The sequence below is a fragment of the Sinocyclocheilus rhinocerous genome, unplaced genomic scaffold (genome assembly GCF_001515625.1).
Source record: "Sinocyclocheilus rhinocerous isolate Xijiao unplaced genomic scaffold, SAMN03320098_v1.1 scaffold585, whole genome shotgun sequence".
NCBI classification, from domain to species: domain Eukaryota; kingdom Metazoa; phylum Chordata; class Actinopteri; order Cypriniformes; family Cyprinidae; genus Sinocyclocheilus; species Sinocyclocheilus rhinocerous.
In genome coordinates this window covers 488,985-501,357 of record NW_015630024.1, presented here as the reverse complement: position 1 = coordinate 501,357, position 12,373 = coordinate 488,985, and the positions used below count along the sequence as shown (strand labels likewise).

The 12,373-nt window shown below is 37.0% G+C and overlaps 1 protein-coding gene across 13 annotated transcripts in view; it reads left to right on the top strand.

Moving 5' to 3' along the window:
* LOC107739675 (calpastatin-like) overlaps positions 1–12,373 on the top strand; it is a 34,261-nt gene that overhangs the window by 18,590 nt on the left and 3,298 nt on the right. For 7 of the 13 annotated variants that reach the window (XM_016551863.1, XM_016551857.1, XM_016551859.1 and 4 more), the window contains 25 exons: positions 1,266–1,328; positions 2,717–2,863; positions 3,316–3,435; positions 3,801–3,905; positions 4,659–4,703; positions 4,812–4,907; positions 5,044–5,124; positions 5,728–5,778; positions 7,166–7,249; positions 7,646–7,720; positions 7,795–7,908; positions 8,056–8,157; positions 8,303–8,419; positions 8,608–8,706; positions 8,817–8,867; positions 9,028–9,078; positions 9,601–9,675; positions 9,788–9,847; positions 10,031–10,117; positions 10,229–10,345; positions 10,479–10,592; positions 11,242–11,358; positions 11,448–11,552; positions 11,949–12,041; positions 12,146–12,187. In XM_016551863.1, the coding sequence (XP_016407349.1) occupies positions 1,266–1,328; positions 2,717–2,863; positions 3,316–3,435; positions 3,801–3,905; positions 4,659–4,703; positions 4,812–4,907; positions 5,044–5,124; positions 5,728–5,778; positions 7,166–7,249; positions 7,646–7,720; positions 7,795–7,908; positions 8,056–8,157; positions 8,303–8,419; positions 8,608–8,706; positions 8,817–8,867; positions 9,028–9,078; positions 9,601–9,675; positions 9,788–9,847; positions 10,031–10,117; positions 10,229–10,345; positions 10,479–10,592; positions 11,242–11,358; positions 11,448–11,552; positions 11,949–12,041; positions 12,146–12,187 (2,211 nt within the window). The remainder of the gene's footprint in view (positions 1–1,265; positions 1,329–2,716; positions 2,864–3,315; positions 3,436–3,800; positions 3,906–4,658; positions 4,704–4,811; positions 4,908–5,043; positions 5,125–5,727; positions 5,779–7,165; positions 7,250–7,645; positions 7,721–7,794; positions 7,909–8,055; positions 8,158–8,302; positions 8,420–8,607; positions 8,707–8,816; positions 8,868–9,027; positions 9,079–9,600; positions 9,676–9,787; positions 9,848–10,030; positions 10,118–10,228; positions 10,346–10,478; positions 10,593–11,241; positions 11,359–11,447; positions 11,553–11,948; positions 12,042–12,145; positions 12,188–12,373) is intronic. The other 6 variants (XM_016551869.1, XM_016551870.1, XM_016551866.1 and 3 more) reach the window with 5 other exon arrangements.

The window sequence follows — 12,373 nt, the reverse complement described above, 5'->3', positions numbered from 1 at the left end:
ATATATTCTTTTTAGTTCCTCTGACAACCATTGACAACAACATGTAGCATGTTTTCTGTGAGTCAAGTTGGTCATGTAGGACAACGTGACAAACAAAAAGATACAAGTTTAGTGTAGAGTTATGTGGAATTCAATTTTGGACCAATGAGATTTCACAGTGGGTGGGGCTATTCAGTGCAACACTCTATAAATAGAAATTAAGTGATCGACAAAACATCCCATCACTAATCACTTGCTGGATTGGCAAAAAACTCAGATTTTAATGAAAGAGCTTTTATCGAGTATTTACCTGTGTCGTTACCTCTGGTTCTTTGTATTTCATCATCAACAATCCACCCTCATTCAGTAAATAACCTAAAACCTGCTGAGCTTGTCAGAACACTTCAGGGAACATCGAAGCAGTTAATCTATATGTTGGGTGCTCCTTGATGCTATGTTCACAAACTGACTGGGTGGAAGAAAAATAGAGAAAACGTAAAGGCCAATAGATAAACGAGCCATGAGCTGTCACCATTTCGCAAGAAACTGAACAGTATTTATATCGTTTTTTACCTCTGATTTTCACCGCAATGTCCGAACTGTCCTGAGCGCGTTCAACAGCCGGCACATGACGCGTCTTCTTCTTCTTGCTTTACGGCGGATCGCAGACTTATAAGTGCATTACCGCCACCTATCTCTAAAGTGGACCATTGACACTCATGGTCCATTTGAGAGAGAGGTGGCGGTTTGGTGTTAACCGCAAATGTTTAGAGAGGACCACATACCATGAATGGCTAGAAGTGGTTGCCATGATTATGGTAGTTAAAGGTCTTGCCTGGTAATTCAGAAGCCCTTGTTTAAGATGCAGTTTGTGAACTGGTAGAGCTACTGTTCTCCTTAGTTGTTACAGCAAGTCATTTTTAGGATTGTTATTGCTTTAGTGTTCAACGAAATATTGATTTGTATCTATTAATAATGATGCATCTGATTCGAAATCCACTTTGCATTTGGTACATTTTTGCTCGCATATGAAAGTATGCACACACATTTAAGTGTGTTTGATAATGCATTCATGGGTTTCTCCTCTCTCTGATTCAGCATGACCTCATGTTTCAAACTAAACTCATGATTTGCATGTGATTCTGGCTGTTTTTAATGTAGCGAGAAGGTCAGGGATAGTGATGGGTTCCATAATTATTTATTGATGGCAGCAATAATGCTTTTCATAATAATGTAAATGCATTACGTTTTCTCAAACACTCAACTTTCTGTCTCTGTTTTTGCAGTCTCAGCAGGTCACACCCACCCCAACATCTCAGGTCTCCACAGGGAAGCCTGCACAATATGAGGTAAAATCCTTCATTGTTTTCAGTCGTTCTCTCATTTACTCCATTTATTCACATGATCTCATTTATTTGTCTGACGGAAAGACTCATATTCCACAAAAAGGTTTATATTGCACTCTACAACTTTATCGACCCATCGCATCTCCACTGGATGTAGATAGTTGTCTGCTTTTTCCTTCTTGGAAGTATTCAGGTGTCTGTTCTGTGAGGGACGCTACTGTGTTTTTAAAGAGGTGTGGCGTCGTAGCTGAACGGAGAACTGGGAAAAGTCTTCCGTCTATTCAGAACAGATAAAGTGTTTAATGCTGTTCCTTTAAGAACGTGGAAAGCTACATTGTTGCCTGTCCTCAATTCTATATTCTTAGCTATGATAATGTGTATATACCTAATAATAAGATTAAACAGTTTAAATTACAATATCTGCATAAATTGCAGTATGTGTAGTATGAACTAGCTTGAATTGATAGTATAGATAGACTTTATAAATAATTTGAGTTGATTCCTCTACCGGGGAAAAATACAGAGTTCCTCTTTCTTTCAGAAACATCAGGAAATTTTAGATGTGCTCAGCTGCAAGATCTTTCATCTAAAAAAGAGTTCTCAATAAGAAATTTATTTATTTATTTATTTAGTAAGTATTTTTTTTAATGCTTTCATTTTTTTAATGCTCCAGTAGTCATGGAACATCATGGAAAACCATTGGTGTAAAGGTTTGGGAACCCTGAAGATAAAAAGGGAGAAAAAGAAACTTAAGACATTTATGCAATAATATGTGAAACAAGCTTTTTTGTGGAAAAACCTGAAGAAAAGCTAAAGGCCTCTTGCCAGTGCAAAAGTTACTGCCACAATACGAGGTTGTTGTGGGTGGTTGTCGAGATGCTTGATTTAACAACCAGCACCATTAAAATCTACGAGAGGACAGAAAAAAATCACTGCAACAAGATAAAAAGACAAAGAAGTCTTTATATACTCTTAGAGGACTATGTTGGTTGCTTATTGAGACTTTTTGATTGTAAACATAAATGTTCTTTTCATTTTTCTCATGGTTATCTGTTGGACAGAGCATGTTGGGATATATACATGGGAGACATGGTGTCTCCCATGAGGAGTGTCTACCCTATGACTCACTTTCCTGAATCTAGTTACAGCTGGAGTTTGCTTTTGATTTGGTACCAAAACTCCCTGGTTAACAAGTTCTATACCTAATAAAAATAAAGGTCATGTTCACGTTCCTATACAAATAAAGATCTGCCCAGAGAAAGTGTTCTGCAAGACTATAGTTGATGCCATTCTGGCACATTTAATAATCTGTCATGATCCTATAGACTTTCTCTCAACAAGAAATGCTCTAAACATGATATATGGTTGCCATTTTCACATCTGCATTGTAGAAAGGACCTACGCAATCGTCTACAGCAGCTGTGACTGTCAAACCTGGCACCACACCTGCAGCTCCTTCAGGAGCATCCTCTGCGGGAGCTGCAGGCGGTGGAGGCTTCACCACCACTCAGAAAGGACCTTCTCAAGTCACGCCACAGGTAGACACCATCCGTCTGCTGGATTTGATCAGATTACGGGCTTATTTACACCTTCCTCACACTGGGTTTCATTAGGGCCGCTGCCTTTTCTTAAAAACCTTTCTGACTTTCTTTCCTAACTTGCTTTCATTCTTAGTTAACATTTTTGGTAAACACTAACAACACTTTTGGGCTGTTTCCATTTCCACAACATCTGGAAAACATCTGTAGGACTGTTTGTTGCACAAACTTCTGTCTACTGAAGATGGTGTTTTTGGGATTTGTTCTTTGGGTCTCAACGTTAAACACATTCATGACTTTTTGGGTCTCTCTCCTCTGCCATTTCGAAATTAAACCCCATCTGCAAACCACCTTCATTTGGTTTTGTCCATCCATCTCATCTCGTATTCATACTTAAAGTGCATCTTGAATATTCGCTGTATTCCTGTCTTACTCCTGCATGCTGATTGCAGGCCACAGTCTCTAAACCCACACCTGCACCTTCTGCTAAAGTCCCAATTGTGAGCTCTGGGACTGGACCCGCTGGAACAACAGGAGTGAAGCCCACAGACCCTCTGAAAGATAAGGCCCAGGTACACCAATGCACAGCATTCCATGACGTTTTGGCTTCTCTTGTCCATCTTCTTCTGCAAACAAGATTTCATCGACATGCCACTTTTGTGATATCGTCTTCTGCATGCCAGTTATTGCTGCTTTTACTTCAAGAATTCTCTTTTGATGGATTGTCCCACCCTAGCAATGTCTCATTCTCTGATCACCACTCTCATCTTTCACACATTTGTGAGGAGTTGCATCATTGCCCTCCTGAAAAGATAAGACGGAGGTCTTATCTTTCTATTCCTTCACTCTCTGCGTTTGCTTTGGCTGCACAGTTGCTCAGTTTTGTTTATAATCTTGGCGTTAATGTTCGAATATGTGGTGCGTATGCTCCTGATAGAGTACAACCATTCCCTCATCCAAACCGGGACCTGCTAAGGTGGATCTGGCTGTTGGGAAGCCCTCAGCCCCGGCTGGTGCCCAAAAGCAGACAAGCGCTCAAAAGGTACTTTATTAATGGAATGACAAAGGATCATCGGGAATGCACCAAAATTACATCAGCGTTGTTATTTTACCCTCACATTCTCATGCTAAAGGTGCAAATGTGAGACATTTGTGCTTGAAAAGAAAGTGTATCTTATTGTATTTTAAAAGGGCTTTTTGGGGGAAATCCTTCGTTTTTTTTTTTTTATACAAGTATGCTATAAATTGATCAAAAGTGACAGAATCATGTCACAAAATCTTGACAGTAAAGACATTGTCACACAAAGTTCTTTTGAACTTTCTATTCATTAAAGAATCCTGAAAAAAAGTTGAATCATTTCCACAATGTTTCCAACTGTGATAATAATTAGAAATGTTTCTTGAGCAGCAAATCAGCATATTAGAATAATTTCTGAAGGATCATGTGACACTGAAGACTGGAGTAATGGCTGCAGAAAAGTCAGCTTTACTTCACAGAAATGAATGTTATTTTAAAATATAATAGAAAACAGTAGTAATGACATTTTTAAACATATTTCACAATTTTACAGTTTTGAATATTTAACTGTATTTTTGATTAATGTAAGCATAAGTAATAAAAGACATAAATGTCAAAAACATTTAAAAAACAACCCGAAACTTTTCAATGGAATTGTGCTGAAAAATCCCCCCAATGAAAAATATGTGTGATACCTGGGAATGATTAAGTAGGGTAGTGCAGTCCAGATATGTCAGTATGGAATATAATAAAAAGTTATTTTGCTTTGTGCTGCAGGTGCAAGTGGAAGTGGGTCCTTCAGGAGCTAAAGTCGGTACGGAGGTGAGTTTACATGCTGACTTCATCTTTGTGGTTTCTGTTGTGTGATCATCAGATACTGTGTGTGTTAAAAACATCCCACTGAGTTCATTTTTATGTGTGTGTGTGTAGGATGTAGATCCGTTTGATGCCCTGTCTGGCACTTTACCATCATCACAACCTGTGGCACCAAAAGTCCCAGCATTCACTGGACCAGAGGTCAAAGAGGTACTGCATGAGTGTAGATATTTGAGTGATGTGTAAAACTTAAGCAGTTAGCATGTGTTTGTGAATGTTGATTATTTAACAGCCTGTGTCTTTCTACACGTGTGTGTATTCTAATGGAGTGTATTGCATGTCTCAGCCAAATGTAAAGGCAGAGAAGGGTGTTATCTGTGGTGAGAGAGATGACACATTGCCGCCCGGATACAGACGAGCAGACCTGGTCAGTTGGAGATCATACAAATTGTTAACCTTTTCTTTTTTTCTATCCCTTTCATCCTATTTAGTTGTTAAAGTTCAACCAAAAATGATATGTTGTTTCAAACCTGGATGATTTTTTTTCTTCCATGCATCACAAAATAAGGATTTTGAAGAATATGCTAATTGTTCTTTTCCATGCAATTACAATTAATGGAGATTGAGGCTTTTAAGCTTCAAAATGGACAGAAAAGTAGTCTAAAGAAGGGCTTGTGTGCTATATGACAATTCTTCTGAAGCCATACTGGGTTTTGTTTTGGGGTGAACTGTTCCTTCAGACATTCATTCCTTCTCTCCTCGCATTTCTGTTTTGTTTCCCTCTTCATAATGCCTCCATGAAACCTGCCTTTTTAACTATAGCTTACTGATGTTTGAAAGTCTTTTAGAGTCTGTTTTCATTGTTTCAATCTAATTTAGCCTACTGATGTGTGAAGGACCTTTAGTGTCTGTTTTCATTGTTTCTATCTAATTCAAAGCATTGTTTTTTTTTTACGCATGTGTTTCAGTCAATTTTCAGTCACTATTTTAGTCAGCTTTGAGTCTAAATATTGTTAATTTGTCCATTCAGGAAAAGAAAACACCTTCTGGAGTTCCTGAGAAGCCTAAAGAAGTTCCCAAGGTAGGAGAACTTTGGAGGCCTTTTACTGTCAGTGTGCTCAGTGTGTTGTTTTTAGCCCATTTCTAATCATGTGACTCGCATTCTTGTAGTTCACACACACTTTTAAAGTCTCCAGTGTTTGCTTGCCTACTTCCCAACACCACATTAGCATTCTGCACCTTTTTATTACGGTCTGTTTCTCATTGCATTCTCCTTGTCTTCCTTGGCCTCATGCTCTAACAATGCATTTGTTTTGTGCACAAAGTTACATATATTTGTTCTTACCTTCAATGTAATGTTGATTCATTTGGATTATTTTAAATGAGTACACACCCAAACCATGGTTTTTATATGGGCAATTTTAGGGAATATGCATATGCCAAATACAGGCTCTGTTTTATGCATGATTTATCCCACATCAATCTATGATGCATACAATGTTTGTAAACAATTATTATATGGCTGCATGGTTATTTGCTTTCAAATAATATGTATATATATTTAACAAAAACCAAATTCCATTATAAGGCCACTAGGAGTCTGCCAGTTGTTTTTATTATTTTAAATTAACTATTTTTTCGTTATAAGTAGTAGTATTATTGTTATGTTCCTGTTTAATAAAATATTTTATATTTTATATATTTCTGTTTTCCTTAAATTTAGAATGAAATATGAACTTATCAGTATGGAATAAATAATCAGTATGAACTTTGAATCATTATTTCTGTTTGAAAACATTTGCATACACTTTTAGTGAACAAGGCCCATTGATTACAGTTACACTCAGTCATACTGTCACGTATGACTTGTTTGTGAGATATTTGACATCTCACTGATATTCACTCACGTCTTAACCATTACTTTTCATGTCTCTTTCTGTCTGTATTTTAGTGCCAAATATTTAGCTTGTTCTAAGGGTGTTGGCTAGCAAACAGAAGCAAACACCAATCCATCACTCATTCACTTTCTGCACATTGTTGCCCAATCAGCACATACAAGCACACTCATCTAACCTGTGCTGTATTCTACTCATTATGCAATACAAGTTTTATGTAAACACCCTTCGCCCACCATTCAGTTCTCAGAATATTATGATCACGTCTCAGTATTTGGTACAGCTTTTCCGATTGTTTTGCCCTGATTGTTCATAGAGAGCTCAGCTTATTCAGCTGGTGGTTGTTTTATAAGTTAGCGTGTAAAAGCAGTGTGTTATTAATGTCGAGCTGTTGGTATGCAAAGGGTGTGTCTGTACTTTTCCTGCCAGGGCACATGCTGTTTGTTATTCCCCCAAAATTGGGCTTGGGGCTCCCTCTTATGGTCTTTCCTAGAATTACATTATTAGTTTTTTTGTGCACAATTTTGTTTGATTATTTTCATTCACATATGATTGTTTAATGTTTTCTAAAAGCCAATAAGCACAGCCGAGGCGCTGGACTCCCTCTCAGCTGGGTTTGCGTCTTCAGCTCCACCTGCTCCTAAGAAGACAGATGTGGTGAGTATCTTGACAACAGTTTGCTATGTATTTGCTTAATTTAGGGGTTTTCAAACTTTTTCATGCACAGCCCCCAATTATAATGATCCCTTTGCAATAGAATTTTATTTAAATGTGTTTTTTTCATGTATAAAGACATACTTATTCTTATAAAAATGTATATGGAAAATATTGGCTATTTAAATTATTTTTTTTATATATAATTATTACTATTTATTAATTAAGTTGAAAAATTTTAAATAAGAAATATTTTCTGCATACCCCTAGCACCCTTTTGCGGCCTACTTTAAAAATCCCTGGCTTAAGACATATTAGACTGTGCAGTTGTATATGCATAGTCATGACTCAGTGCAAAGTTTTGTTTCTTTGTATGATATTTTTTTCACTGTTTTTCAGAAAACTGAAACAGTAGGAGCAGTCGATGTTCGTTCTGCAGGCATCTCCAACTTTGCTCCCCCTCCACCCTCTCAGGTAACAGCCATTTAAAACGCTGTGACATTATTTAACCCTTTCCAAAAACTAAATGTCTCTCTCTTCTTGAGCAGAAACAACCGGCAACATCTCAGCCTGCTACTGTAACCAAATCCCCTGCTCCACCTGCTGACAAGAAAGCCAGAATCGAGACCCCTGCACAACCCGCTAAACCAAAGACAGATGAGGTCAGTTAAAAACTCTTTTCAACTTGATACTTTAATGAAATAATATTCATTATATATTTTAAGGATTTAATGTTTAAAATCAGTCAACTTTTTTTTCTTTTTTTTTTATTACAAACTAATTATAATAGTGTTCATTTTCTCTTTCAGAAGGACATGTCACTGGATGCTCTCAGCGCTTTGGGCGACACACTGGGTGCTCCAGAACCATCCAAAAAATTACCTGAACTCAAACCTGGGCAGATAGTTGATGTAATACTTCTGTTTATTCTTTTAGAATCCATTATTTTATTTTAGTTTTTTTTTTAAGGTAGCATGTAAAAATTAGGTGCAAGTAGCTGCATCTGCTAAAGTACTAGTACTAGTTTTTTAAATAGTTTAACATGTTTTTGAGCAGGAGAAGAAACAGACATCAGAGAAGGGTGTTCGTGTTGGGGAGAGAGAAGACACACTCCCACCAGGTTACAGATTCTCAGAGGAAGAGCTCATGAAATATCCTCCTCCTAAGAAAGAGGTCAGACATTGAATACAATATGCAAAAATATCAAATTAATGTCTTCCATTAAAGTTCATTCTTATTTAATACTTTACATCTATTGAGAATTTTGACTTGTGTGAGCAAAAATGAGTTGTGATAATGGCGTGTTGTGATTGGCTGCTGTCACTGGATGCTGTGTTCTGATTGGTGGATGTCTTTCTCAGCCCTCAATAAACACAGATGATGCACTGGACTTTCTTTCTGGAGGTTTAACAGAGCCTGCAGCAGCACCGGTGGTTAAGGCTCCTGTTCCTCCTTCACAGGTAATAATTTATAATAATTTTCATTAAAATGAGACAATATAAGAACCGTATTACACGATTTAATGCTTATAATGTACATTCAGTTAAACTCTGTTAATTTGTTTAATCAGGAAAAGAAGAAACCTGAAGCGGTTCCTGAAAAGACTAAAGACGTTCCTAAGGTAGGAAAGCTGTTTCTGTGCCGTTTGTAGTCAAATGTTGTTCAAACCACCATTACTTCACCACACCATTGTTCCCCCTCAAAGTAGTTATTTTAAAATAGCTTTCATTAACAACATAACATTAGTACACATTCAAACAGTTGTTTAATTATTCAATCAGGAAACAAAGAAACCTGCTGGGGTTCCTGAGAAAGCTAAAGATGTTCCCAAGGTAGGAAAGCTGTTTCTCTGCTGTTGTTTGTAACCATTTGTTGTCTTCCTGTTGTTAAAGGGATAGTTCACACACAAATGAAAGTCATCATTTACTCACCCATAAGTTGTTCCAAACCTGTATGAATTTGTTTCTTCTGTATGTTCTCAAGGTAGGACAGTAATAGAGGGCTTTTACTGTCTGTGTTTATTTTGAGATAATGACTGGCTGACTCTACATTATATCACTTTTGGCTACTTACCAAATGAATAACTGGACATGCAATATTGATTTGATTTGAAATAGCTTTGTTATGGGATAAGAACGTGACTGTGGAGTGATACGAGAGACATTTGAGAAAATGATCAATAGTACAGTATCGTACATTATAGAAATATATTTGAAGATGGAATGCAGCAATTAACCAAGTATTCCAGAATGCTTTGTAATAATGCATTCTGCAAATGCAAATAATAATAATTTTGTGTTAATGTTTCTCCTGCACAGATTAAGATGTTTTCTGTCTTTCTAATCTTCTTTTAGCCTAAAGTGGATGAATTATCAGCACTGGATGTTCTGGCAGGTGATTTTGTGGCTCCCGCACAGTCTGTGCCTAAGGTCGGTTTATTGCTCGATTCTTATCTGTGCTATTATTGTACTTTATGTCCAGTATTTCCTGTATTTGTTTTTACTCAGAAGATGATTTTTCTATTCTATTCTATTCCTGTAGGTTTCTTCGGGTGCTCCTAAAACTGTTCCACCAGGCCCTCCGCAAACACAGACAGATGAGGTATTGCAAATACTAGACAAAAATATATTCACAGAAATCACACAAATACATGACATTGGTCATATTAAGCATATCAATAGTATTTATTGTGTTTTAATATTAGAATTGATGTTCATCTTTTTGGACCCTACATATTTTTAATTTCGCTCTTTAATTTTCTGTCCTGCTCTCTCATTTGTGTAGGATGCTTTCAGCGCTCTGGGTGACACACTGGGTAAACCAGAGCCACCCAAAAAAGAACCTGAACTCAAACCCAAAGACATCGTTCATGTAATAATCCTATACTTCTTATGTTTTTAATTTACAAATGTAAATGTGGCATAGATGTCATTGGTACATTTCTTGGTGATTTTTTTAAATAACTGAATGTTTTTTGAGCAGGAGAAAGATGTGACATCAAAAAAGGGAGTTCGTGTTGGAGAGAGAGAAGATACGCTCCCACCAGGTTACAGATTCTCAGAGGAAGAGCTCAAGAAATATCCTCCTCCTGAGAAAGAGGTAATAACGCTGTCATAGTCTTCAGCATAGTGTGACACTGGTTGTCTTTCAGAAAGTCTCATGGATGTGTGTGATGATTGGTCACTGTTGCTGGATTCTGTGATTTGATTGGTGGATGTTTCTTGTGTCACAGCCCTCCTTAGACACTACTGAAGCTATGGATTTTCTGTCTGGCGGTTTTACAACCCCCTCTGCGGCATCGGCTGCCAAGACCACCGTCTGTCCTGCCTCTAAGTCTCCTGCTAAGGTGAGATTCATGGATGTCCACATTGGAAACAATCATCACAAATGAAATCTGTTTAATATGTCAGTTGTTTATCCAACACAGCAATGAGATTAAATGTCTGTACACTACTGTTTAAAAACTTTAACTACTGTTTTAAAAATTTTATTTTTTTAATTTTTTTAAGAAGTCTCTTATACTCACCAAGGCTGCATTTATTTGATGATAATACAGCAAATACAGTTACATTATGAAATTTAATTACAATTTTAAATGTTTTCCGTTTTAATATATTTTAAACCTCTGTGTTCAATTGGTGCTGAAGAAACATTTTTATTACTTTCATCAATGTTGAAAACGGTTGTGCTGCTTAATAGTTTTTTTTTTTGGAAACTGTGATACATTTTTTTCCAGGATTCTTGATGAGTAGAAAGTTCAAAAGAACAGTATTTATTTGAAATATAACTATTTTGTGACATTATAAATGCTTTACTGTCACTTTTGGTCAATTAAATGCATCCTTGCTGAATTATTGGAATTTATTACTGAATTTTCTTTTAAAAAAACATTCTTACTGACCCCAAACTTTTGTATCGTAGTATATGTTTAATCTCAATATCATCTCCATGTTTATTTAAACCTCTCTTGTCTCTTTTCTCACTCTGCTCTTTAGCCTTCAGATTCTGCTTCCGATTTTGCTTTAGATGCTCTTGCAGGTGATTTTGTCGCTCCTTCTTCTGCATCTAAAGTTCAGTCTGCTGTCTCTGGCCCCCCACACGCTGGCAGACAGGTAAATGTCTAATTTATCCATGTTTATACATATTATACATTTTCACACTTTCCTTCTATACTGATTTTCTCTTCTACTGTTTGTTTAAGTTGTCAGAAGGTACCTCATCAGCTATGGATGCCCTCTCAGACACTTTAGCAGACATTAAAGGAGCCCCTGAGCCTGCCCCTGTCCCACCTAAAGACGTCGTTAAGGTACCACCCCTTTTAATGACCATTAGTAGCCATGTTTTAACCATTTATCGAAATTTAAGCTGAAATTAAAAACACCTTAAAATGTGAGAATAACCACCAAACCATGTGCTTCCTGCCATTGTGTGGCGCCTGCCACTCTGCATATCCTTCCAAAGCATACCAATATTAGGAAAAACTGTCTGAAGTTCATTTTAAGCAAGTGTCCTAATCATTTGTTTGACAAAGATGCTAATTTCACATGCAAATATTTACATATGTTTACATACCCTGCTTAAAGGCACAGCAGCAAAATCAGTTTAACTCTACCTAAAGGGAAGGTGAAAATAGTCATGTAAACTAAACTATGACAATACTGGATCCTGATGTTCTCACTCACCATCTTTCTTCCCAACGCAGGAAAAGAATATAGTGGAGGAAAGAGTGAGTAAACCAGGTGAGAGAGATGACACCCTTCCACCTGATTATCGGTTCACAGAGGAAGACCGCAAGGTGACTTTTCCTCCTTCATGTTTCCGTACCAGTGGATTTCATTTAGAAATACTTACAACTAAAATGTGACAAATTTTCCACTTATTCTTCGGTTTTCACCACAGGTGTTTGTAGCAGCAAAGCAGAAAGACGTCAAACCAAAGCAGGTACTTTTAAAATGCAGATTTATTGTTCCAAACCCGTAAGACCTTCGTTCATCTTCGGAACACAATTTAAGATATTTTTGATTAAATCTGAGGGCTCTCTGACCCTCCCATAGACAGCAAAGGTAACTAACAGTAGAGACGAAAATGTGGAATAAAGTCGTTATTTTTGTTTTCTTTGCGCAAAAA